The sequence below is a fragment of the Nicotiana tabacum genome, chromosome 14 (genome assembly GCF_000715075.1).
Source record: "Nicotiana tabacum cultivar K326 chromosome 14, ASM71507v2, whole genome shotgun sequence".
Classification (NCBI taxonomy): Eukaryota; Viridiplantae; Streptophyta; class Magnoliopsida; order Solanales; family Solanaceae; genus Nicotiana; species Nicotiana tabacum.
Genome location: NC_134093.1, coordinates 93,894,747 through 93,920,198, shown reverse-complemented (window position 1 = coordinate 93,920,198; position 25,452 = coordinate 93,894,747). Strand labels below are relative to the sequence as shown.

General features: G+C 35.5%; 3 protein-coding genes across 3 annotated transcripts; all 3 read right to left on the bottom strand.

Moving 5' to 3' along the window:
- Nucleotides 1-1,519: 1,519 nt before the first annotated feature.
- LOC107790982 (uncharacterized) lies at nt 1,520-2,358 on the bottom strand. Its single transcript, XM_016612961.1, has 2 exons — nt 2,175-2,358; nt 1,520-1,695 (listed from the first exon to the last, which is right to left on the bottom strand). Exons 1-2 carry the CDS (start codon nt 2,356-2,358, stop codon nt 1,520-1,522), a joined length of 360 nt encoding a protein of 119 aa, XP_016468447.1.
- A 5,324-nt stretch (nt 2,359-7,682) lies between these two features.
- On the bottom strand, nt 7,683-13,192 carry LOC142168767 (uncharacterized). Its single transcript, XM_075229765.1, has 3 exons — nt 13,073-13,192; nt 12,250-12,363; nt 7,683-11,662 (listed from the first exon to the last, which is right to left on the bottom strand). Exons 2-3 carry the CDS (start codon nt 12,285-12,287, stop codon nt 11,218-11,220), a joined length of 483 nt encoding a protein of 160 aa, XP_075085866.1. The 5' UTR covers nt 12,288-12,363; nt 13,073-13,192; the 3' UTR covers nt 7,683-11,217.
- Nucleotides 13,193-21,805: 8,613 nt separating this feature from the next.
- Nucleotides 21,806-24,301, bottom strand: LOC107790984 (L-type lectin-domain containing receptor kinase IX.1-like). Its single transcript, XM_016612963.2, has one exon. The coding sequence runs from the start codon at nt 24,024-24,026 to the stop codon at nt 22,077-22,079; it is 1,950 nt and encodes a 649-aa protein (XP_016468449.1). The 5' UTR covers nt 24,027-24,301; the 3' UTR covers nt 21,806-22,076.
- Nucleotides 24,302-25,452: the final 1,151 nt, after the last annotated feature.

Below are 25,452 nucleotides of genomic sequence, written 5' to 3'. Positions count from 1 at the left end.
CACATGCGGCAGTATAAGGTAGGACTTATGTGCATGTTGCTTGTAAGGGAATTACGTGAAGCCACGAGGCATCATAAGGTGGGCTAAGATTCGTGTAGCTATTTCGGAAAAAATTGGTTTCAAAACCTATTTCAAATGTAAGGCTCGGGCGGCGGTATAAGTAAAGATTGTGATTGAGATTGTGAATTGTGAATACGAGGCGGTACCTCAGTTGTGATTTTTGGTATATATACACGAGGCGGTACCTCGTCGTGATTCTCGTTGTTTTGTTCTTCCTTATTTTCTTTTGCCAATTATTGTATATATATGATCATTGTGGTTCTCTTTAATTGAATTCTTTATGTTATTTCCGTGTTTACAATTTCGGTATTAGTTCATGTTGTTAACTGTGTCGTATCAATTGTTTCTCCGCTTTCTTTTATTTATCTGTATTACGTATTCATATTGTTTATTTATATCCTAGTAGGTGTCTTGACCTTTCCCCATCACTACTCTACCGAGGTTAGATTTGATACTTATTAGGTACCGTTGTGGTGTACTCATACTACACTTCTGCACATTTTTGTGCAGATCTAGGCACGTTTGCTCGTACCAGTCGTTAGTGATGAGTTGTTAGCTGCTTTACGGAGACTTCAAGGTATGCATACTCGGCGTCCGCAGGTCTCGGAGTCACCTTCCTTTATTCTTATTTCCTGTTGTATTTTTCATTCAGGCAGTGATGTACTAGACACTTTAGCTTACTTGTAGAGCTTATAACTCAGTTCCACCGGTCTTGGAGAGTGTATTGTTGTTGAATCTATTTTCGCAAGTTTACATCAGTTATTCATCTTTGTTTTAGTATTTTGTTAATTATTTCTGTCAGATTATTATTAACTGTTAGGTTTACCTAGTCGTAGAGATTAGGTGTCATCAGGACATCCTACGGAGAGGAAATTGGGATAAATGATTCGTCTCAGAACGTATAGACCCTATGTCACATTTATTAAAGATTTATGACTAGTGTATAGGATGTACTCAATATGTTCGAGCCTGACCCACATATGTATTAGAAATGATACCTTGGGACGATTAAACAAATTGTTTTTGCTTCACGAACAGCGGAAGGTGTTGGTTGTAATAAAGGATGCCAATATCTAGAGGTTTAATTATGTTTCAAGATAATCTTTGTTACTAATGCACGTTATCGTATGCAGCCTCTGCATTAAGGAATCATTAATTCCTTATTCCTTGTGCAAACTCAGATTAAAGAATCTGGAAACCTCTAAGTTTTCCCTGCACGTTCAAGATTTTAAGACTATTATTGATATACTGTACTTCTGCGTGTTAGCATTTTGAATGACTTAAGAACTGATAAACATGTTACATCATTTTTATTGTTTTTTTGTTATTATTATTATTACTATTATCATAATAAATGTTATCACAACCACAAGCACTTGAGAGTGCAGAATAACCACTTTGGTCAAGAGACATATGTACCTGGATAAAAACCTCTATGACAGTGGAGGAGAAAGTTAATTTAATGGAAATGAATCCTGAAGGAAAAGGACTTATTTAACCAAGATTTCCAGCTGCTTCTTCCCTTATGAGAAATCTCCTCTGCACTTCCTTCTGTCATCTGGGGCTGTTTTTGCTTCTTGCAAAGAATGAAATTCCTCACCCCTTGTGATCCTATTTCATCTGATGGACCCATAGCTGAAATCAAGTTTAGCAATGTAAAGAGTTTAACTTCTATAAATTAACAAGTTAAATGATCTTTTATACTATTACACACTTAAAGGATAACTACACATACTCGTCCATAGAAAGTGAGACTAGTAAACTGAAAAAATAAAGCAGATTACTTGCTATGTACGATATATAAAATACAGTGTCGATGTACATAAGTTAAAATCTTCTGCAAATGGCAACCAAAGCATCAAATTTTAAATCTAAAAGTGCAAGAAAATATTAAGAATAGAATTTAACTTATATACGTCGCCAATGTAAGAAATTTTTACGTGTTGTAACATAGAATCAATTTTGTTTCAAGATTACAAATCCCGCATCTTAAAAAGGCTTACTTATATAAATCTTTTGGTTGACTTGATTGTGTAAGAAATTTCTGACAGTGATAACGTATATAACTTAAACTCTTCAGAATAACAAAGGATTAAAGAAAGAAATAATTTTACGAGTATCATCAGGTCCAGCGTTAACAGGGTAAAGGAAGAAACTGTCCACATTAGAACCAGGAACTAGCAGTCGTCCCTCGCGAGCATATTTTTTCAAAGCTGTGTCAATGAACCCAGCAATGACATCGACAGTGATCAAGAACCTAGTATTATTCAGCTTCTTCTTTGGCTTCTGCAATGACATCTTTTGAGTTTTTAAAAATATTTCAAGGTTCAAAGTGTAACGACCCGACCGATCGTTTCGAGCATTTGTGCTTTGCTCAGTGATTTGAGGGCATGAGTAGCTCTGTATGATGTATTACGACTTGTGTGTATCATCGGTTTCGGTTTCCAGGTGATTCGAAATTAGTTTGGAAGAATGAATTTCATAGTTGAAGCTTTAAGTTGGAAGAGTTGACCAAGTTTGACTTGTTAGTATTTGACCTCGGATCGGTGTTTTGATGATTCTGTTAGGTCCGAATGGTGATTTTGGACTCGGGCATTTGCCCCGATTTGCATTTGGATAATTCTAAAAGGTTTCGGCACTAATTGGCGAAAGTTTGAAATTTGAAGGTTTAGAAATGTTTATAGGTTTAACCGAGGTTTGACTTTATTGATATCGGGGTCGGATTTTGATTCCAGAAGTTATAGTAAGTCCATTATGTCATTTATGACTTGTGTGCCAAATTTGAGATTAATCCGAGGTGTTTAGGCTTGTTCGCCATTAGTTTTGAATTTTGAAAGTTCATTAACTTAATTAAGTCGATTTAAGGTGCGATTTATGATTTTGATATTGTTAAGTGAGATTTGAAACGTCGAATAGGTTTGCGTTATGATTTGGAACTTGCCTGCAAAATTCGGGGTCGTTCGGAGTTGGTTTGATAGCATTCGGACGCTTGGTTGTAATTTTAGAAGTTCTTGAGTTCTCCCTTCATATTTCATGCGTATTGATATCCGATTCATGGTTCCAGGTGTTATTTTGGTAATTTGATCGTGCGAGCAAGTTCGCATGATGTTTCCAGACTTGTGTAGATGTTTGGCGTGGAGCCCCGAGGGCGGGGTGGTTTCGGACCATTTTTAGGCTATTTTCAGTTGCTGATTTTTGGCTACAGGGGTATGCATCGCGGTCGCAAATATTTGGTCGTGTTCGCGATGAGCAAACTGCAGTTTGTGGACTTGTGAATCACGATCGTGTAAGCCTTTTCGCGATCACGTAGGAGGAATTTCTGTTGCACAAGGTTGACTTTGGAAGCTTATATCGTGCAATCTATAAGGAATTTAGAAATTATCCAAAAATAAAAGTTATAGCCCTATGTGTCTAGGTTTCAGAAAACGAAACCGTTTGGAATGCGGAGTTCTGCACAAAGAGTTATGGTAGATATTCTATAGGCTATCTGGGAAGAGTTTGGAAATCGCTGTTGAAAAATTTGTTCATCGTGATCGCGAAGGGATGTCCGCGATCGCGAAGAAGGAAGCTTGGTAGTGGATTTAATATCCAATTTTGGACCTTTGAGCCATTTATCCATATTTTGAGTTGGGGACCTCGGGATTTAGTGATATTTTAGGCTATTTTCACCATATGGATTGGGGTAAGTGTCCTCTACTCGGTTTTGATTATATTTCATGAATTAATATTCATTTTCAGCGTATGATTATTGATTTTTAAAGAGAAATTAGAGGAATTGTCTATAATTTTATAAAATGAATTTTGAGTTTTGAACATATATTCGGATTCGGAATTTGGTAAATTTGGTATGGTTTTACTCGTGGTTGAATGGACGTTCGTATTTTTGTAACTTTTGTCGGATTCCGAGATATGGGTCTCGCGTTGACTTTTGGTTGACTTCAGGTCATTGATTAAAGATTTGACTTTTATCAATTTGAATTATTTTCTTAGACATTATTTGATGTATTTGAGTTGCTTTTGGCTAGTTTCGAGTCGTTCAGAGGTTGGTATAGGTGGGATGGCATTTCTAGAGTATTGTGTGGCTTGATCGGTATTGGATTCCGCTTGTTCAAGGTAAGTAACGCTTCTAAACTTGGTATTGAGGGTATGAACCCCTAAATATACGTGTTATGTGTTGGTGTTGAGGTGACATATATGCTAGGTGACGGGTGTATGGGCGTGCACCGTATGAATTATGACTCGATTGATTATGTGGTACTGTGTAGCGACATAAACTTGTTCCTATTCATGAAATTTCTACGTGCTAGAGTAATTGAGATCTGATTCATGTTAGAAACCATGTCTAGGCTATATGTTTATCATGTTAGGACTCACTGAGATCATTTCTGATTAGTTATTTGCTTACATTGCAATTACATACTCAGTCATACTCATTCATTTGCATATCATATCTCAGTTTCCATTGCTATTTATTGATACATCATATCATCATTTTTAGGCTGACTTTCAAGACATTGTGAGCCCGAGAGATTGGAGAAATTGATGACTGAGTTGGGGCCTGAGGGCCGGATTGTGAGTGATATTGATTGGATCGGGATGCACGCCGCAACATGCTTTATTGATTCATGCCATGATTGGCTTATTATAGCGATTGGGTTGGATCTGCCCCTCTGGAGTCTGCACACCCACAGTGAGTGCAGTTGCTATTGATTTACGATGGGATCGGGCTGCATGCCGCAGTAGAATTTATTAGCATTTGGGATGGATCTGCTCTTGGTTGGATCTGCCCTATACAATGCTAAGTGACTGAGTGTGTTGAGTGATTGAGCGTGATGAGTGGGAGTGTGAGACAGTGAGACTGAGTACTCTGAGAGTGTGGATACATGAGTTCATCACTGTAGTGCATTGCGTTATCATGTATACTTGACACATAAACATAGAGATGCATTCCCTCATGTTACACGGTTTTGTGACATTTATGACTTCACATGCACATTGACATGTAGGCATAGAGATGTACTTTCCTCATATTTATTGTTGAGGTATTTAGGGAAAAAAGGTTTTGGAAAAAATTACAGTTTTTCAGACTTACTCATATTTTGGTGATTTCGGTGAAGGAACTGGGTTTTACTGTTATACTTGAAAAGCATGACTATTTTCCGTAACTGTAAACGAGCTGAGCATCATACTGTTTAGTCATTACTTGTATAGTTTTTCTTATATTGTTACGAATTGTTCTTGGATATTGGCATTGGACTCTGACCTTTGTCCAAACTCGTCACTGCTTTCAACCTAAGGTTAGGTTTGTTACTTATTGAGTACATGGGATCGGTTGTACTCATTCTACACTTATGCACCTTGCGTGCAGATTTTTGGATGCTGATGTTGTTGTGTATGGGGAGAGCTGGAATTGAAGATGTACTTGCGTTCCGACCATAACTGCTTTTTGTTCTTGGTAGCTTTAGAATTTTTAATCTATTCATGTATATTTCAAACCGATGATGTATTTATTTCATACCAGCTTTGTAAACTCTAAATTTTAGAAGCTCATGATTTGTACTACCAATTCTTGGGAAGTGTATTAAAGTTCAGTTATTACATTACTTATTTTCTCAGTAAATCTCTTTTGAACCGGATTATTGTTATTTGGATTACCTAACGGATTGAGTTAGGTGTCATCACGACTAGTTAAATTTTTGGGTCGTGACACAAGGCCAAAGCTGCGATAGTACCAGGCTACTTTGCAAAAGCCGAAGGATGAAGAAAATGAGGATAGACGAATTGCAAAGCAAAGAAGACGGGACATCAAAGCTCTGATTGGTGCAACCATTGAAGTTGTCTGGGATTCTGCAAGACCTTTCTTGATCAATCCCTTGCCCCTCATTCTTCAAAAAGAAATCACAAGGGTAGTGGCAAAGAAAAGGAGAAAAGACTACTTCAAGAATGGAACTTTTGAGGGGAGAAAAGAGGGGAAGTATTTCTCCAGGGAGGCAAATGCAGAATTTGATCATTATAAATTCAAGTTTTGGGATCCTTTTCATTTACTGGTTTCAAAATCATTAATTTTTATTTAATTAGTGAGTTTTTAACATGTATATAGGATTCAAGTCAAATCTAATATAGGAAGGAACCAATTATATAAATGTTAGATCTGCCCCTGTTCCTCGATATGAACTCTGGATTCTTGGGCAAAGCAATCTTATATATATTTATTCCTTTGTCCATTTTTTGTGACACAATCTTTTTAAAAGAGAAACACATATTTTTCTTTTTAGAAACTATTTAATCTTACCATTCCTATTTTATCGATAATGGCATGACTTGTTAAGATCACTTGATATGAAAGTTCGTTCTTTATATATTATAGGAAAAGCGAAAAAGAAACAAATTGCGAAGCTCTCACTTTAGTGCTTTGCATATATTTGATTTACAAATCAAAAGTTATTTTTAATTTATTAAATTCGTATTTAATCAAACAACTTCATATGAAATGAGACGAAGAAAGTGAAACTGTATAGCTTATTTACATGGTTTCTTCTCATATATGATAAAGAGTAATTACTAGTTAGTACTTAGTATATAATTACTTTTCCTCGTAAACTCCTAATATTTTGTATTGAAATCTATTCATAATTCGAAATGGTCATTACTCTTTAACATTTTTTTCCAATTAAGGAATGCTTGCCTTTAAAGATAAGAAGGTATCTGTCTCCGTCGTTTTTCTTACCTACACTATATGAGCGGTAGCGGTGCTTATCAGGCGGATCGGGCGATTATTTATGTCTAACGGTTCGACTTAATGGTTATCGGTTTATAAATATAGTAATCTGTTAGCCATTGGGTGGATTGGTATCGGATTAACGATTAGCGGACGGTTTATCGCCTAAACCAAATAGACAATAAAAGAGAAGTAAAGAACTAGAAAAATTATCATTTTCCCATAGAAATCATGTGCTAGATTATAAAGAAAGCTTCTTTTTACCCCACCTTTTGATTTCTTTTTGGCAATTACAACTAGCTCAACCATAAGAGTCATCAAATAATCAGTTGCTACATCATCCAAGCTCTTTCCTCAAATTACTAGACAAAAATCCTTCAACAACCTTAGTCAGCTTAGTAACTGGAATTTCCTTGCCCTCCAGGAATGCTAAATAAGAAACTAAGCATTATTTTCAACCAATCTGGTAAGTGTTGGTAACTGAAGTCTAATATGTCAGAAAGCTAGTTTGAATCAGTACCAACATTTAAATTCAAGTTGTCTATAGAGATTTGATAAATTAGGGGTGCTTATCGACTGCTATTGAGACTTGATAGATTAGGGATTTATATTATAGGCCTTAGGGTTTCAAATTATATACATAGGGGTAAAAGTATAAATATAAAAATTCTTAACGGGTTAATATTTAATCCGATAAGGAAATTAAGTAATCTGCTCCCAAGCCATTAATTATAAAGTTTCAATTCGTTCACCAACCGTTACCCCGATAACCCGATACCCATATGTTACCAAATTGAGGTATCACTTCAATGAAACAGTGAATTAATAACAGAAATGAGAGAAGAACAGAAGAGTTGATCGAAAAGAGGCAGAATTTAGAGAAAACAGGAGGAGGAGGAGGAGGAGGAGCGAAATTCAATTCATATATCAATCTCAATGCCTTTACATTTGGTATACCTCCGATTTATAAGATTGTAATGAAGCTAAATGCTAAAATAAAAGGAAAAGGAAATACAGACACGCTCATTGTGTGACACAAACAATAACTACTTTTCCCCCAAAAACGTGTGCAACTACTTTTCAAGAGCTAATGGCTAATATTTGTATCAATACCTCCCCGGTTGAACAACACCCTTGTCCTCAGGAGTGAAGGAAGGGAAACGAGCTTTAAGGGCATAAACTAATTCCCAAGTAGCATAGGAAGCATCCAGTCCAGCCCATTTAACCAAACATTGAACAACAGCCTTGTAGTCCTTCTTGATCAGCCTTCTTTCCATAATCAACTTAGGAACAGGGCAGAATTGACTAGCCAAATCTACTACAAGATGGCGCATTATTTCAGTAGGGACTTCATGACAAAATTTGAGCTGGGATACATGAAATGTGGGGTGGATCAGAACTTTAGGTGGAAGGCAGTTTATAAGCAACAACACCAACTTTCTCAACTATAGGATATGGTCCAAAGTAGCGAGAAGTCAACTTGTGATAGGGAAAGGAGGATAAGGAAGACTATCTATATGGTTGAAGCTTGACAAAGACGCAATCACCAACTTGGAATTGCATGTCCGACCTGTGGGCATTATCTTGAGATTGCATTCTCTGTTGTGCGCGAGTGAGATGAAACATAGCTAATTGGAGCTTGAACTCACAAAGCAGGAAAATGTCCTCAATAGATTCTACCTCTGAATCCCCAGGTAAGTAAGGCAAATGTGGGGGCGGTGGATAACCATAAAGAAGCTCAATAGGTGAAGTTTTAATAGCAGTATGTAGACTGGTATTGTACCACCATTCAATTAAGGCAAGGAAGAAGACCAGTCAGAAATTGAATCAGTGCAAAATCATCGGAGCTAAGTTTCCAAACAACGATAAAGCACCTCTGTCTGACCATCAGTTTAAGGATGGTACGCAATGGAGGTGTTCAAGGTAACTCCTTGAACAGTAAGAAATTATCTCCAAAAAGAGCTAATGAAGATGGGATCTCTGTCACTTATAATGGAAGCAGGAAAACCATGAAGTTTAAAGATATTATCCAAGAAAATAGGGACAAGAGACTGAGCAGTATAAGGGTGAGCCAAAGCAATAAAGTGAGCATGTTTAGTAAGTCGATCAACAATGACCCATATAACTGCTTTGCCTCGAGACTTAGGCAAACCTTCTATGAAATCCATTGTGATGTTTGTCCAAGGAAGAGCAGGAATAGGCAAAAGTTGGAGAATGTCAAGGGATGCACCGGTGTCATACTTATTTCTTTGGCACACAGAACACTTGTGAACAAAGGTCATAATGTCAGTTCTTATCCTCTTCCAATAGAAATAAGTAAGAACCTTCCTTATAGTCGCATCCATACCAGATTGACCCCCAGAGGGAGTGGAATGCTAAAGTGTGAGTATTTATTTTCTCAAAGCAGCATTGTTGCCAACTAGCAGCTTGCCTTTCCTTCTAAGCTGATCATTCGCCCAAGTGAAGTGTTTCTGAGGTTGCTGGTGCAATAAAGTAATCAAAGCCTTCAATTCAGGATCTGAATACCAACTAGCTTGAATGTCTTTTCATAAGTCAGCTTGAAATGAAGAAAGGAGCATGGTCATCAGTGATACTCATTGAACTCTAGATAGCGAATCTTCAGTTACATTCTCCTTCCCATTTTATATTGGATTCAAAATCAAAAGGCAAGAGTTTAGCCAACCACCTAATCTAAGAATCAGTATGGAGCTTTTGTTCTAAAAGATATTTGAGTGCTTTCTGGTCAGTTCTGACAATAAAGTGTTAGCTGAGGATATCATATGACCATGTCACAGCAAAGACTAATGCAAGAAGCTCACTTTCATACATAGACAATGCAGCATGCCTGGGAGCCAACCCTTTACTAATAAAGGTTATAGGATGGTTGTTTTGCGTAAGGACAACACCAATACAAGATCCACTAGCATCAGTCTAAACAACAAATGGTAAGGAGTAATTTGGCAAGGCTAGAACAGGTGCAGTAGTGAGTGCCAGTTTAAGCTCAGCAAAGGCTTGTGAAGCAACCTCAGTCCATAGAAAATTATCCTTCTTCAGCAGGTCTGTGAGAGGTCAACTAATAAGGCCATAACCTCTGATAAACTTCCTATAGTACCCAGCTAACCCAAGGAAGCCTCTTAATTGCTTCAGAGTTGTGGGATTAGGCCAGTGTTGCACAACCTCTATCTTCTTTGGGTCAGTAGCAACTCCTTGTGCAAAGATAAAGTGACCCAAATATTCAATACTTGACACACCAAAAACACATTTAGAATGGTTGCCAATAAATTGTTCTGCACCATAATGTCAAAAACCTGTTGTAAATGAAGAAGATGATCTTGCAAATTCACACTGTAGATTAGAATATCATCAAAGAAAACAAGCACAAATCTTCCGAGAAGCTTCTGCATGGTTCATTAAGCACTAAAAAGTGGAAGGAGTATTGGTCAAGCCAAAAGGCATGACCAAATACTCATAGTGTCCCATATGAGTTTTGAATGTTATCTTAGGTACATCTTCAGAAACCATCCTGATCTGGTGATAACCAGACCTGAGATCAATTTTAGAAAAGATAGAAGCCCCTGATAACTCATCCAACAAGTCATCAATGATAGGAATAGGGAATTTATCTTTAATAGTGCATTGGTTTAGGTCCCTGTAGTCTACACATAACCTCCAAGTGCCATCCTTACCTATCACCACCACAGGTGAGGAGAAAGGGTTGTTACTGTACTGGATGACCCTTGTTGCAACATCTCCTTTACCAACTTCTCAATGATATCCTTCTTTATAGAAGAATATCTATAGGGCCTGATGTTGATTGGTTTGGTACCAGGTTGCAATGGGATCCTGTGGTCAAATGCACCCCTTTGAGGAGGTAGTGCAATAGGCTCTGAGAATACCTGCTTATAGGTTGTTAATAAGTCTCTGAGTGACTGTGGCATTGGCTCATCTGTAGGTAAATGTAGGGCTAGCATAAGTCCATCACTTCCACAAGCAGTACTTGTAGCATATACTACTGAGCATTATCACATTGATACTTGTTGACAGCCTTAGAACTAGAAAGCTTATAATCCTCTGAAACTCCCTTCAAGAGATGTTGTTTGCCTTGGTAGTTAAAGGTCATAGTTAAGGCTGAATAGTCCATTGTGACTGGACATAGGGTCTTCATCCACAAGGCTCCTAAAACCAAATCATATCTACAAACAGGAAAGACAATGAGGTTTGATACATATGTAGTACCCTACAGCATCCACTTAAAATCCTTTACCACTCCAGAAGTGGCTTCAGAGCGTTGTTGCCTAAGCTAACATAGCTTAGCACAGTAGGAGTAACAGAACAACCTAGCTTCTTTGCAGCTGCTGAATCTATGAAATTATGGGTGCTAGCACCATCTAGGAGAATTTGAATGGGCTCTTATCATTGTAACTTGTAACATGAATGGTTTATGCTCTTTGGATACCAGCTAATGCACATAGTGAAATGTGAGGATGTCCTTCTTCAGCAACAGTCCTCTCCTCAAGAAGTTTTTCAGCTTCAGAAATGTTGTCTCCTTCTTCTGTAGGTAAAGTATCAGGTCCTTCAAGCTTTAAGACAAGCAATTGTTTGGGAAGGTTGCATTTGTGGCCTGTAGTATATTTCTCATCACAGAAATAACATAATCCCTGGGCCCTTTTTGCCTGCATCTCAGCTAGAGAAATAGTCCTCCTGCTCCTATGTACCACATCAGTGCTAGCAACATGTAATGGAAGTCGAGATGTATGACTAATTGCTGGAGAGGAAGGAGGTTTAGGGCCTTGATTATCATAAGGAATCTGCTTAGCAGCAGAGTAACCAGCTGAAGTGTGTTTCTGAGCTCTGGCATTAGCAGCGAAAGTGGCCTCAGCTAGCCTGCAGGTTTTAGCTAAAGTTTTAGGCTCATGCATCGTGATAGGATTCACTAATTCCTCTTTCAAACTACCAAGGAAGCAAGAGATAGCTTGCTCAATAGTTAAGTTACATTAAGCTACCAATCTATCAAAGGCAAATTGAAATTCTCTAACAGATCCTGTTTATTTCAATTGTTTCAACTATAGCATAGGATCAGAAAAATCACCACCAAATGCTTTGATTAACTCAGTAATATACTCATCCCAAGAGGGTAGCACAGGTTCATTTCGACATTTGAGGTAGGCTTGGTGCCAAGCTAAGGCCTCATCATCGAGGTTCATAACTACCAGCCTCACTCTCCGATTGAGAGGAGTATCATCTTCTAAAAAATACTGCTCAATCCTATATAATGTGGTTTTCATATTTTCCCCATTGAAACGAGGAAAAATCAAAATATGAACTCGATTTGTATTACCACAATAAGGATTAGGACCTAATATACCTTACCCTGATTGTAAAACCTTATCCCTAGCAGTCGAAGTAGAAGCATTGTCCTTCGATTGTTGGTTCAATTGCAAATCATCGAAGGAAGTTTTTAGAGAACTTACCATATGGAGCAGCTCAGCATGGCTTTTGTCCAAATCATCCATGAGTTTTTGCTGTTTCTGAGCCATTTATGCCCTTAGATCTAACTGTTGAGTTGCTAGATCTTCATATTGCTCCTGCAAATCCATGGGTTGATTGCTAGTTACTACGTCGACAGCTCTATGTGGTCCCATCGTCTAACGAGCTCTAATACCAATTGATATCAAATTGAGGTATCACTTTAATGAAATAGTGAATTAGTAACAAAAATGAGAGAAGAACAGAAGAGTTGATCGAGGAAAGGCAAAATTTAGAGAGAAGAAGAGGAGGAAGAGAGAAATTCAATTCATATATCAATCTCAATGCCTTTACATTTGGTGTACCTCTTATTTATAAGATTGTAATAAAGCTAAAATGCTGAAATAAAAGGAAAAGGAAATACAGGTACGCTAATTGTGTGACACAAACAATAACTACTTTTCCCGCCAAAACGTGTGCAACTAATTTTCATGAGCTAATGGCTAATATTTGTATCACAATAAGCCAATAAATCATTTTTCGATTAAGTTAACGATTACGGTTCGATTTTGAACAACCCTAATAAGCTGGACCCAAAACCCAAAATAAAGAAAAAGATTTAAAAAAGAAAATCTAAGACAAATAACACAAGGGGGAAAACAACCGTCAACGGAACGACTAAGCTAAACGCTGCTCAGCTCCATCTACTCAATTGCAAAAATATAAGAAAATTGTCGCTGAATTATTTGTTCTCCTTTCAGATCTCTATATTTTTCACTCTCAGTCGAAACCAGTAGGGCAAAATATGGCTAGAGCCGACAGAATTACCAACGCCATGAATGTAGGTATAGCAGTCCAAGCCGATTGGAAGAATCGTGAATTCATTTCTAACATCTCCATTAATGTCTGTAAGCTTTTCGACTTCCCTGTCCAATTCGGTAACTATTCTCTAACTCCTTAAATTTCATTTGAGTAATTTTTCAGTAATTAATGTGTCCGGTATTTATACCAAATTAAGCAATTTAACCTTAGTAGTTAAAAATTAAAGTAAAAATTTACATCAGTTAACACATGTACTGGTTTGGTGTGAATACCGAGTACTGGTTAGATTTTATCATTTTTTTCCTTTTTTTAATAGTGTGACGGTTAATTTTGTTGTAAATTTAGAGGCAACGACAAAGAGTAAATTGGCGACACTAAATGAGAAGCGTGATACACTGGAACGTCGTTTGGAATTGCTTGAAGTCAAGGGCGGATCTATGGTGGTATGCCACCCGATCGCTCGAGTAAAATTTTATATATGTACTGATATTTTTCTCAAAATGTTGAACATATATAACGAGTGGCACCCCAAGTCACAAAATGACTGGATTTGCCACGGTTAAGGCACTGGAACTCCACATAAAATGCTCAGGATCGTGACTCTAATGTGGTCCTAGTTGTTTTGTTGTTATCTATTTTCCCTTTCCTTTCTTTTCCTTATGCTCCTTCTTTTAAATTATTTTAATTAATTTCTTCACCTTTGTTATTCACTCTATTTGTACAATCTCCTTTTTATTATTTATTTAAATTGTATATTTGCTTCCTTTTTTCTTTTTCTAGATCTTCAAATTTATTTGAATGTGATTTTAATTATTTCCTCTTTTTGTCCATCTAATAATATTTTATTACGTTTAGAAATTAGAGTGATGCATCAAAGACATAATATTAATCGAGCTATATGTAGATTGAAGTGGTGTATTTTCTAATTTAAAATTTTATTTTTACTTTTTATTTTCTAATCATATTAATCGAATTTGAATCCAGAGACTTAGACCGAATTGGACAGAACTTATTCGATTTTGTGATCACATATTCATTTATGCATAAAATAATCTTTTAAATTGAATTGAATTAATTCAAAATGGACCGAACCGAATCGAACCGAATTAATCAAAAATGGATCGAACTGGCTAAATGTACACCCAAGTTCAATCTCTTAGCATAAATTTTTATTAGCGGTGTCAAAATTTATAGAAGAACAGAAATAATAACTTTAGTTATCATACTTCTAGACAAGAAATAGTTTTAGTCTATTGGTTTTGTTGAGCCTTAAATTAGAAAAAATTATGAATTAAATTGTACTTCATCACAATTTTTAATCACATAGATTCTCTCAAATATTTGCAAACACGTTGTGTTAGTTGAGGTTTGAACCTCTAACCTCTTAGAGCAAAATAAGTACACAATCAATGCACCAAGAGACAACTTATGTCAATTGGTGTCATATTTTCCTACTTATTTGTTTCCTCACAGTATTAATACATATATTTAATAAAAAAAATCCAACGAAGTGGTATCGCGTGACACCGCTTCGATAAATGTGTATCTGCCCCTGAGTGACACCTGTAACAATCAAATACTGGATCCGCATCTGCCTGAAGTACAAGTAAGCACAGCCACTGCAAATCCAGCTCTGTTTAATGTTTGAAAGGATGATGCAACATTTTACAAATGCTCTTTTTCTGTAAGCTACTTTACCCCTGTATTTTATAAATAGATTGCTTAGTTTTGAAGATCATATTTGTGAAAACTCCTTATATTTATGAATATCAGTTAATGAATCAATGAATGTGCCTCGATCCCGAATTTCTTAAGTTAGAATTTATGAATTCCGCTCTATTCAAGCCACTATATTTCAACAGAAAATACTTTGATGCAATTCTTCTCCAAATGGTTGGTGGAATTTGAGTAACTGAAAGTGTGTTGTGTGCATACCTATTGGATCTACAGTTTCTTTATTCTGCTTCCCACCAATCCAATTTATATAATATAGTTTGACTCAGCATGGAGTTATAAGAAAGAAAAAAAGATTTTTGAAACTTATGGTATTAAACATAAAAAAATTTCACTAAGAGTAAATAGGAATTTTAAAGCTAAAATGTTGTCAAATATAGTAATATTGTTATAAAATAAAAACTGTAAAGTAAATAAATCGAAGACAAGTATAGAGGGAGATTGACATTTTTATTCAACTTCAAAATTCTGTACATAATGAACTGAAAACTCCTCTATTTATAGAAGAAAGGAAGCAGCTGCGAGGCTTTTCAGGAAGCAGCTGCAAGGCTTTTCTTTAGCTGCTTGTAAGTTGTCTGCATGAGCTGCTTGCAACTTGCTTGTTTAATAATAAGCTGTTGCAAATCATTTCATTGAGCTGCTTGCAACCTGCCTGCATCAGCTGCTTGTAGATAAATTTCAACAGAGTACTAAATGGATAATCTTCTTCAGGAAGATTATCTATAGCGGAGTAATAAATGGACATCCAAAATATAATTATTTTCATAACACTCCCCCTTGGATGTTCATTAAAAGGTATTGTGTCTCGTTAAAACCTTACTAGGAAAAATCCAGTGGGAAAAATTCTAGTGAAGGAAAAAGAGTACACATATTTAGTAATACACATTTCTAGCTGCCTCATTAAAAACCTTATAAGGAAAACCCTGTGGGAAAAAACCTTAGTAAGGTAAAAATAGTACATCGCGTATTTTACTCCTCCTGATGAAAATCTTGTTTCAAATATTTGAGTCTCTGCATTCCAATCTTGTATACCATCTTCTCAAAAGTTGAAGTTGGCAAAGATTTAGTGAATAAATATGTCAGATTGTCACTTGAACGGATTTATTGCAAATCAATGTCACCATTTTTCTGAAGATCGTGTGTGTAGAATAATTTTGGTGAAATATGCTTCGTTCTATCTCCTTTTATAAATCCTCCATTCAATTAGGCTATGCATGCAGCATTGTCTTCGTATAAAATTGTGAATTTTTTCTCACATTCCAAACCATATTTTTCTCGAATAAAATAAATTATTGATCTCAACCATACGCATTCCCTACTTGCTTCATGAATAGCTATTATTTCAGCATGATTTAAAGAAGTAGCAATAATAGATTGCTTTGTGTAGCGCCATGATATGATAGTACCTCCACATATAAACACGTACCTGGTTTGAGATCTATCTTTATGGGGATCAGATCAATAACTTGCATCTGCATAACCAACAAAATCTGCACTATCTTTGTTAGTATAAAACAAACCCATATCAAGAGTTCCCTTTAAATATCGTAATATATGCTTAATCCCGTTTCAATATCTCCGTGTAGGAGAAGAACTATATCTTACTAGTAAATTAACAGAAAATACTATGTCAGGCCTTGTAGCATTAGCAAGATACATTAGTGCACCAATTGCACTGAGATAGGGTATTTCAGGACCAAGGAGTTCCTCATCCTCTTCTGGAGGTCAGAACGGATCCTTATTCACTTCAAGTGATCAAACACCCATTTGGTGTACTTAATGGGTGCGCTTTGTCCATGTAAAAGCCTTTAAAGACTCTTTCTATATAGGCAGATTGATGGATAAAGATCTCGTCTGCTAAATATTCAATTTGCAGACCAAGACAAAATTTTATTTTTCGAAGATCTTTCATCTCAAATTCTTTCTTAAGATATTCAATTGCCTTTTGGAGCTCTTCTGGAGTTCCAACAAGATTTATGTCATCAACATAAATAGCAAGTATAACAAATTGTGATGCCATTTTCTTTATAAAAATATATGGACAAATATCATTTATGTAACCTTCTTTTAGCAAATATTCACTGAGGCGATTATATTACATGTACCCAGATTGATTTAAATCGTACAAAGACCTTTGTAATATGATCGAGTACACTTCTCGAGACTTTGAACTATATGCTTCAAGGATCTTCATATAGATTTAATCAAATGAGTCATATAGGTTATGACTTGCATTTAAATGGCATGACATCTTCAGGTGTCTAGACTGCAGGTCCGATCCTCACAAACTTTTACAATATTGCGCACTATATTGTATCAAATATATCGTCGACGATTATTTCGTATCGGTTCCTAAGCGACATAACTTGTTGAGATCTCATCACTTTCTTTATTTTTAGGTACCTGAACTTCTTCTGGAGTTTCATGAAATATTATGTCGTGGGCTCTTCTAGAGACCATTTCCTCCTCATTATGATCATTTTGATCATTTGCTCCTATTATTTTTCAAGGATTGTTAACTTTGGAACCGATCAGTTTACTACGCTTCATGCGTGCAGTAAACTTTATCCTTCAGGGACTTTAATTTTAATAGGAGCATTTGCAGCTAAAATATGATATTTAATTTTGGATCAACAAATGCTTCTGGTATTTGAATTGAATTATCTTCTAAGTGAGGATCATATTAATGATAATTCGATTCATATAGCATATTTTCGAGCTGTTTATTCCATCCCCCAAATATTAGAAAAACTAACTCATATCCACAATCTTCTTTGGGAAACATATCTTTGTGTATTGTGGTAGAGAAATTAATCATATAACATACATCAAAAGTTATTAGATAGTAAAAAAAAATTGATTTCTAATCCTAAACCAATTGTGAGGGGAGGACTTATCATATTTTATTGGTCTGATGCATACAAGTGTTGTTGTATGCAATTTATAAAATATTAGACCAACACATGAGGTTTTGTTCTCATAAGTAATAGTTTAGCCATTAATAGGAGGTGTTCAATGCTAAACTAGCTTGGATATAAACCAGCATCATCAAGATGAACTATCTTGATTTCATAATCTGAAAATTATGCTCTTAATTGAGAAAGGCAATTTCAAATGTCAAATTGCAGGTTGACAATAAACACACATGTAACCATCCCATATATGCATCTAAAGTGGTTCACATGGTAGGTGAATGAGCCCATATTCACCTTTTATATATTCCAGAATTCGGGGATTTTAGTCCCAACTTTAGCTGGTATAATCAAGTTATTATGAGAACAAGCAACACAAGAGAATTCTTGAAGAATCTTCTAGTTCTTCAGTATATGCTTATCTGAATTCTCAAATAGCTCATTTAAAAATGGCAAATGAAAACTTCAAGTTTATCATGGCATGTGCTATCTCTAAGTAAACTTCTGATTTACTATGACATAAACTTTTGCATCAGTAAACTTCTAATTTACTGTGATTACTTTTGTATCAGTAAATTTCTGGTTTACAATAGCTACTTTTGCCTCGGTAAAACTTCTGATTTACTGTGACTGCTTTTGAATTAGTAAACTTCTGGTTTACTGTGATACATGATATAGTACAAATTGAAGAATAAGGCGGGTAACTTCTTACATACATATTATTTTACCCTCTATGATTGTAGAAACATGAAGATTTTCAATCTTCCAATCATTTGTGATCTCAATATGATAGTCATTTGTATTAGTAAACTTCAGGTTTACTACAACATATGTTTTGACCATATTCATATAATATGAATGACATATTTGTATATAAGCTCTTCGAGAGCCTTCATTTATTATCCACAATCTAATATTTATCAGACACTACTGGTGTCATGTGTCTTCTAGACAAACGGTTAGTTCTCCACGCGTTTTTGATACATTTTGTACTATCAAATATTTCTCAGACACTTCTGGTATTATGAGAGAAAATCATAATCAAATTAACAATATAAAGACAATTCTAAATCTATTAAATGACGAAAATTAAGAAATATAATATTTCTACCACTACATAATATTTTCCTGCTTCAGGAGAAAATTTTAATTGCTTACTACTTCAGGAGCAAATTTAAAATATAAAATATTGAGTATATCATATTACCTCTTCTGGAGGTGAGTTATAATATATTCATATCAAGAGCCCGTTCATATTTACACGCTTTATTAACATTGTCACATTCACTTATGAGAATAAATCAATATTTATCAAAAATTCTCATCCTTCGGGGAATATAATATAATTATCTGAACGTGCATTAACCAAATCACATTGTGATGATTCGAACCTCCTTTTAAGATATTTGCTACTTCAGGAGCAAATCGAAGCATGTATGTAATATGGAGAATTTTCTTTAACTTATCTTCAATTGTAACCATAACAAGCCTAAATTATCACTTTTGGTGGTCATAGGCATATACCACTTCTGGTGGTCATAGGCATATGCCACTTCTGATGGTTAACACAATTTAGTTACAATGAGATATATGAAATATAACCACTTCTGATGATTGTACTCGGCTAGAGTTCAAGTGAACTATGAAGTTAAGTTATAACAAGACTTAGAAAATATTGCCACTATTGGTGGTTATATATTTCTTACAAACTCTGTCGGAGTTTAAATAAATCTAATAATGTCATCCACTTTATAGTTTCCTATGCAATATTACTCTTATGGAGTAAAATTTGAAATCCTAATTCGAAAACGTGTAAGTGAAAACCGGAAGATATGCAAATTATAGTGTTTTAAAATTCATAGAATGCTCCAGAATCTCGTCCAATGATTATGGCTCACTTACTAGGTTCCTAAATACTTCTTTTTTTTTAAATTGGCAGTAGCATATATAGCAAGTAAAGCACATGATAACTTATCGTTTATGGTGTCTGCTAGACCCATTACATCGAGATGAATTTCAGCATCAAATACTCAAGATATGTAATTTTGCCCGATATATCCGGTGCTACAAATTCACGTTTAGAAAAAAATGATATTATTTACAAAAATAAAGTTCGTACCTTTGATACTTTCAAAGTATTTGCTCGAAATGGCAGAGTCTTGTGCTTATAACGTGTTATAAAATAAAAACTGTAAAGTAAATAAATCGAAGACAAGTATAGAGGGAGATTGATATTTTTATTCAACTTCAAACTTCTGTACATAATGAACTGAAAACTCCTCTATTTATAGAAGAAAGGAAGCAGCTGCGAGACTTTTCAGAAAGCAGCTGCGAAGCTTTTCAGGAAGTAGTTGCAAGGCTTTTCTTTAGCTGCTGGTAAGCTGTCTGCATGAGCTGCTTGTAACCTGCCTATTTAATAAGAAGTTGCTGCAAATCATTTCGTTGAGCTGCTTGCAACCTGCCTACATCAGCTGCTTGTAGATAAACTTCAACAGAGTACTAAATGGATAATCTTCTTCAGGAAGATTATCTATAACGGAGTAATAAATAGACATTCATAATATAATTATTTTCATAACAAATATGTCATTCTTTTTTAAATGGACTAGTGAGCATTGGAAATATTGTTATATAAATTGGAATGAAGGGAATATATTTTTTGTTTAGTACGTTGGCTCTTGCAAAGAAGCCTTGTACTATCGTCGCATTGGTCTTGACCCTTGAATTTTCTATATCACATACATATCTTGTACATTATATTCAATAACTATAAATTTGTAGCTTAACTGTGATTAACTAGAGGCATTAGCTGATTCAGAATTTAAATTTGAACGCTTCACTCTTAAAGTTTTATCTTTGAATCCATAGCACCTTTGAAATTATGAGTTCAAAATTATTTTTCAAAAACTATATTTATGCTCCGTACTGAAAATAGTAGGATATGGAGATAAAATATAAGAAAATATTCCCGTAAAAGATTTTATTGCAGAAGCCAAAGAAGAAGCTGATGAATACTAGGTTCTTGATCACTGTCAATGTTCTCGGAAGTACTGGACCTTATGGTATTCATGGAACTATTCTTTCTTTAATAATTTGTAACTTTGAATATAATCTTGCACTTTTACGCTTAAATGTTTGGTACTTTAGTTGCCATTCATATAAGGATTTACTTTATGTTCATTAATAAGAAAATTCCCTTCCCTGCTTTAGGAAAGAGCAAATGATCAATAACGCTGTAACGGGGTCTATACGATTATGAATAAGCTATATATTTTTCGTCCTTTTGAATAAAAAACCTTTTGGAACGATGATGGCTGAGTAGTCGATCTCATCTCGTGCAGGGGCGGAAAGAAATACCATCGTTGAGGTAAGAGAGGGTAACTTGCCAAGCAAAAGCAATCTATAGTAGTTTCTTTTTTTTTTTTTTAAATAATAATAACTGGAAGGGCAGTATAAAGAAAATTTACATTATCAACGTATTTTAGATGTTGTAGCAGTAATCTACCTTATTATTTAAGTTACTAGTCTCACTTTTTATTAACGGTTATTAGTAGTTATATCTTTTAAGTGATTGTAAAAGTTCTTTTACGTTGTCGGTGTGTTAAACATGATTTCAGCTCTGGGTCCATCAGATGCAATAGGATCACAAAGGGGTGAGGAATTTCATCCTTTGCAAGAAGCAAAAAGAAAGAAGGGAAGAGGGGGATTTCCCATTGAATTAACTTTCCACTCCATTGTTATAGAGGTTCTTATTAACGTATAGAAGTCTCTTCACCAAAGTGGCTATTCTGTATTATCAAGTGCTTGTGGTTGTGCTTACAATAATTATAACAATAATAATTACAGCAAAAAAACTACAAGAAATAATGTAATATGTTCATCAATTCATAAGTTATGAGAAATGAAGATCTTTTGCTGCATTTTGTTTGTTTTCTAATCTTTCCTTGCTTTCTTTTTTCTTCTGAGTGTATTCTAGGGAATGGGCAAGAGGTGATGAACCAAAGGAGAAGTATAGTATATGATCTAATATGTTGCATCGTTCCCTTGGAAAGAAGAAAATAAAAAGCAATCTCCACCCTAGGAAATGTTTAGATTTCTCAATGAATTTGCCTTATATTCATTCGGAACTTAAAAGAACTTTCACAATCTTACACCCAATGTTACATGAAAGCTTTTATAATTTGTGCAGTCACAAGATTTACAAGCCACTGGACTACAATACATAAGATACTACAACAATAACAACAACTACTACTATGCCACAATCTCAAGCAAATCGAGGTCTGCTGTATAATTCCTTGTTGACCATGTCGCTCCAATTAAGCTCATTATATTTCAGACCAATATCATAATATTGCAAATAATTAACGACCCACATCAATGCTTGTGTAAGTCATTGTAGGCTCCCCCGAGCTAACTGCTGGCTCACCAGAACTAGGTAAATAATACACAGGAACTGGCATCTTTATTGGTAGATTAGGCAATGCTGCCTCAAAATTTAGAACATGTATTGCTTGTCTTATGGATGGCCTCAGATTGCTCTCCGGATGAGCACACCATAACCCGGTAATCATCAATCGCTCTACTTGTTTTGCGTCAAAATCCAGGTTTAATTTCTCATCAACAACAGAAGGAAGTTGTCCTTTACCATAAAGCTCCCAAACATACTCCACTAACCCTGCATCAGATTTTCCCGTCCCCAGATCTACTGATTTTCTTCCAGTTGCAATTTCTAGTGCAACTACTCCGAAGCTGTATACATCTGACTCTTTACTTGCTCGGCCTGTCTTTATGTATTCGGGAGCCAAATAACCTAAAGTTCCAGCCAACCCTGTAGTCTGGGGACCTAATTCATGGTCCATTAGTCTAGCTAAGCCAAAATCTCCAAGCTTGACATTAAAACTTGAATCGAGCATTACATTACTCGATTTGATGTCTCTGTGGATCACACACTGCTCCCATTCTTCGTGTAGATAAAGCAAGGCGGATGCTAAACCGAGTGATATCTTATACCTCGTATTCCAACTAAGAGGATTCCTTTTACCAAATAAGTGGCAATCTAAGCTACCATTTGGCATGAATTCGTAAACAAGTAAGAACTTACCTTGGTCATGACACCAACCAATTAGCTGCACAAGATTTCTGTGTCTTAACCGACTTATAACCTTTACCTCGGTTATGTATTCCTTTTTCCCCTGCTTAGACCCTCTCGAGATCTTCTTCACAGCAATCGCGATATCAAGATCGATGAGGTAACCTTTATAAACTTCTCCAAATCCTCCTTCGCCTAACTTTCGTTCCTCTGAGAAGTGATTGGTTGAAGTATCCAGCTCTTCGTAAGAAAACTTTTTCGGTCCTGCTCCCTTTTCAAGATCATCATTGAAAGATGTTAAGCTTATTGTCTCTGGATTTCTCTTCATCTTTCGTCTTCTCCATTTCCTCAATATTACTAAAGCCAAAATCGCGCTCACAAACAAAACTCCCCCTAATGCTGTTAACCCTGCAATCAATCCAATCTTTCTGCGACCATTTCCCCCTAACTCTGTTATATCAAGACTCGAGCTGAATTCCCACGATTCAAGTGTATGTCTTTCAACATTTTTACCCGTTGCAGCAGAGAATCCTATGGTTATCCACGAAGGTAGAACTTCTCTAAGGTTTATTATATAAGATATGCTGGAATTGAAGCCTTTTCCATAGTTCCAAAAGACACTTAGATTTTTTGTCGTAGAATTGTAAGTAATCCATGCATCAATAGTCTCTCCACTATGTAAGCTAACATTCCAAGGAGCTGTCACTGATGAAGCAATAGAATTTTTGTTTATACCAACATGTTCGAATGGAGGATCCCATTCGGGATTTGAAAACGAGTCGAACTCAACAACAACAACTTGGTTTTGAGCTGAATCACTGGTGGTAGTATTGAACAGTCCAAGAAAACCACCATCTGAGTTAGGTGGAATCTGAAAACCAACCGGAGCGAGGAAAAATGCAATGCCATGGCCATACAAAGAACGATTTAGGGTATCAATAGTGAATGAAAAATGTGTGGAGAAATCAGCAAGTTTAGTAGAGTCAGGATCCCAAATTGGTACTTTCTCTCTGTAGATAGCATGTGCAACGCGACAAAGATAAGTAACTTTGGTAAACTCAATCTCTCCTACAGAAGCAACTGCATCTCCTTCATAGAGTATATCAGTCACGTCCGGACCAAAACGTGGTATTTTAAAGTAGACTGAACTTACAAACGGAATTAGAAAGAAGGTAATAAAGAGAGAAATAGAGTTTATGTTAAAAGACATAAATAGTACCATTTGTAGATTTTAGGAAAAAATGTCCGTGCCCCTTGCCTTGCCAAAAAGAGTAGGACATAAATGTTTGAATTGAATGGATTTGATCGAAGTGACAAAAGGCCGTGTGAATTCGTGCAGCTTCAGGGGCAACAACTTGAGTGGTAGTTGTAATTCACGAACTTTACAAAAGTCTTTGTGCGTATGCATAAAAAATGCTACTAGTCTTCTTCTTGATAATAACGCTTAGCTACCAGCTTGATTTTATAATCATAAGATGTTTCATTATATGTACGAACTGAAGATAAAGCAACGACTTAGCCGGCCGGCAATCTTCTACCTTAAACAATGTAAGCTCCAACTAACCAAATATATAAGTTAGTTAGATTGTGACCTAAATTATTTTTATGTTTGTAATCGCCTAAATTCCAGGTTGTGTCCCTACAATCATGGAAATTCTACAAAGTAGCCTTATTGGCTATTGAAATTCTACTCTCCTTTGATATTTTGAGTCACTTCCTTAGAAGGTCATTCAAGTATTGAAAATTATTCAAGAAAGTCACTTTTATTTATTTTAGGACAAAAAAATTACTTAACTATATCTTTATCACTTAGAAATCAAAACCACCGAAAACCCCTTTATTAGTTCTTAAGAAGAAATACTCTGTGAAGAGCAAAAATGGGTAACCCTCAGTCGCCTTGTACTCTATAATTATAAATCAATTAAATTTGATCAAATCAACCCATATGATATCTCTCTATGTAGAGCGTCCACTGAGAAGGAATAGAAAGATCTAAAATCGTTGTTTAGTTCACTCGTTGCACAATATCAAAGCAATCGAAATATCAAATTTATGTCTTTATCCTTCACTTTATTCTTTTTCTTTATGAAGTTTCGATGTAAAGATTCCTCTACTAATGCATTTAACTCCATTTGTTAGAATAGCTTTCGTTGAGTCTTGTACCTATTCTTTCGTTTTTTTTTTTCCAAAGAGATCATGAATTGGATATAGGTATATACGGTACATAGGAGGTGAAGAGTCGTTGGGGGGATAGAATGTTCGATTTGGTTTTCCAGAAGGATTAGAAATTTACATTTGAAGATCCTGTGATTACTAAAGCGAGTATTTTCAGCTCAAGTTCTTGAATTAATTACTCCAAAGTTTTCTAATATGTTGATGGTAATGCATAGGCTTTCTTTTTTTCTTTTTTTAAAATCCGTTTATTTAATGGCTTTTTCAAATTATACTCTAGTGTATTTTGAGTTAAATGGGTCATACAATTAATCTTAACACTAAGCTAATATATTGGTGAGAATAAGGGACTTTCTGGTGTGTTTTAATTTTCTTAGTAATAAAAGTATAATTCAATCACTTTCTTAAAATAAACAAAGTGACTTTGTTGAGTAATTTTTAATACTTGGATTTAAGGAATTGACTCTGATGTTTTG

Coding starts and splice junctions, on each gene's coding strand:
- LOC107790982 (XM_016612961.1), bottom strand. CDS start 2,358: ATGTCATTGCAGAAGCCAAAGAAGAAGCTGAATAATACTAGGTTCTTG. Junction 1,696..2,174: donor CGCTGGACCTGATGATACTC/GTAAAATTATTT, acceptor ACTTGATTTCAG/CTATGGGTCCATCAGATGAA.
- LOC142168767 (XM_075229765.1), bottom strand. CDS start 12,287: ATGATTTGGACAAAAGCCATGCTGAGCTGCTCCATATG. Junction 11,663..12,249: donor ATGCTGAGCTGCTCCATATG/GTAAGTTCTCTA, acceptor TAAAACCTGCAG/GCTAGCTGAGGCCACTTTCG.
- LOC107790984 (XM_016612963.2), bottom strand. CDS start 24,026: ATGGTACTATTTATGTCTTTTAACATAAACTCTATTTCTCTCTTTATT.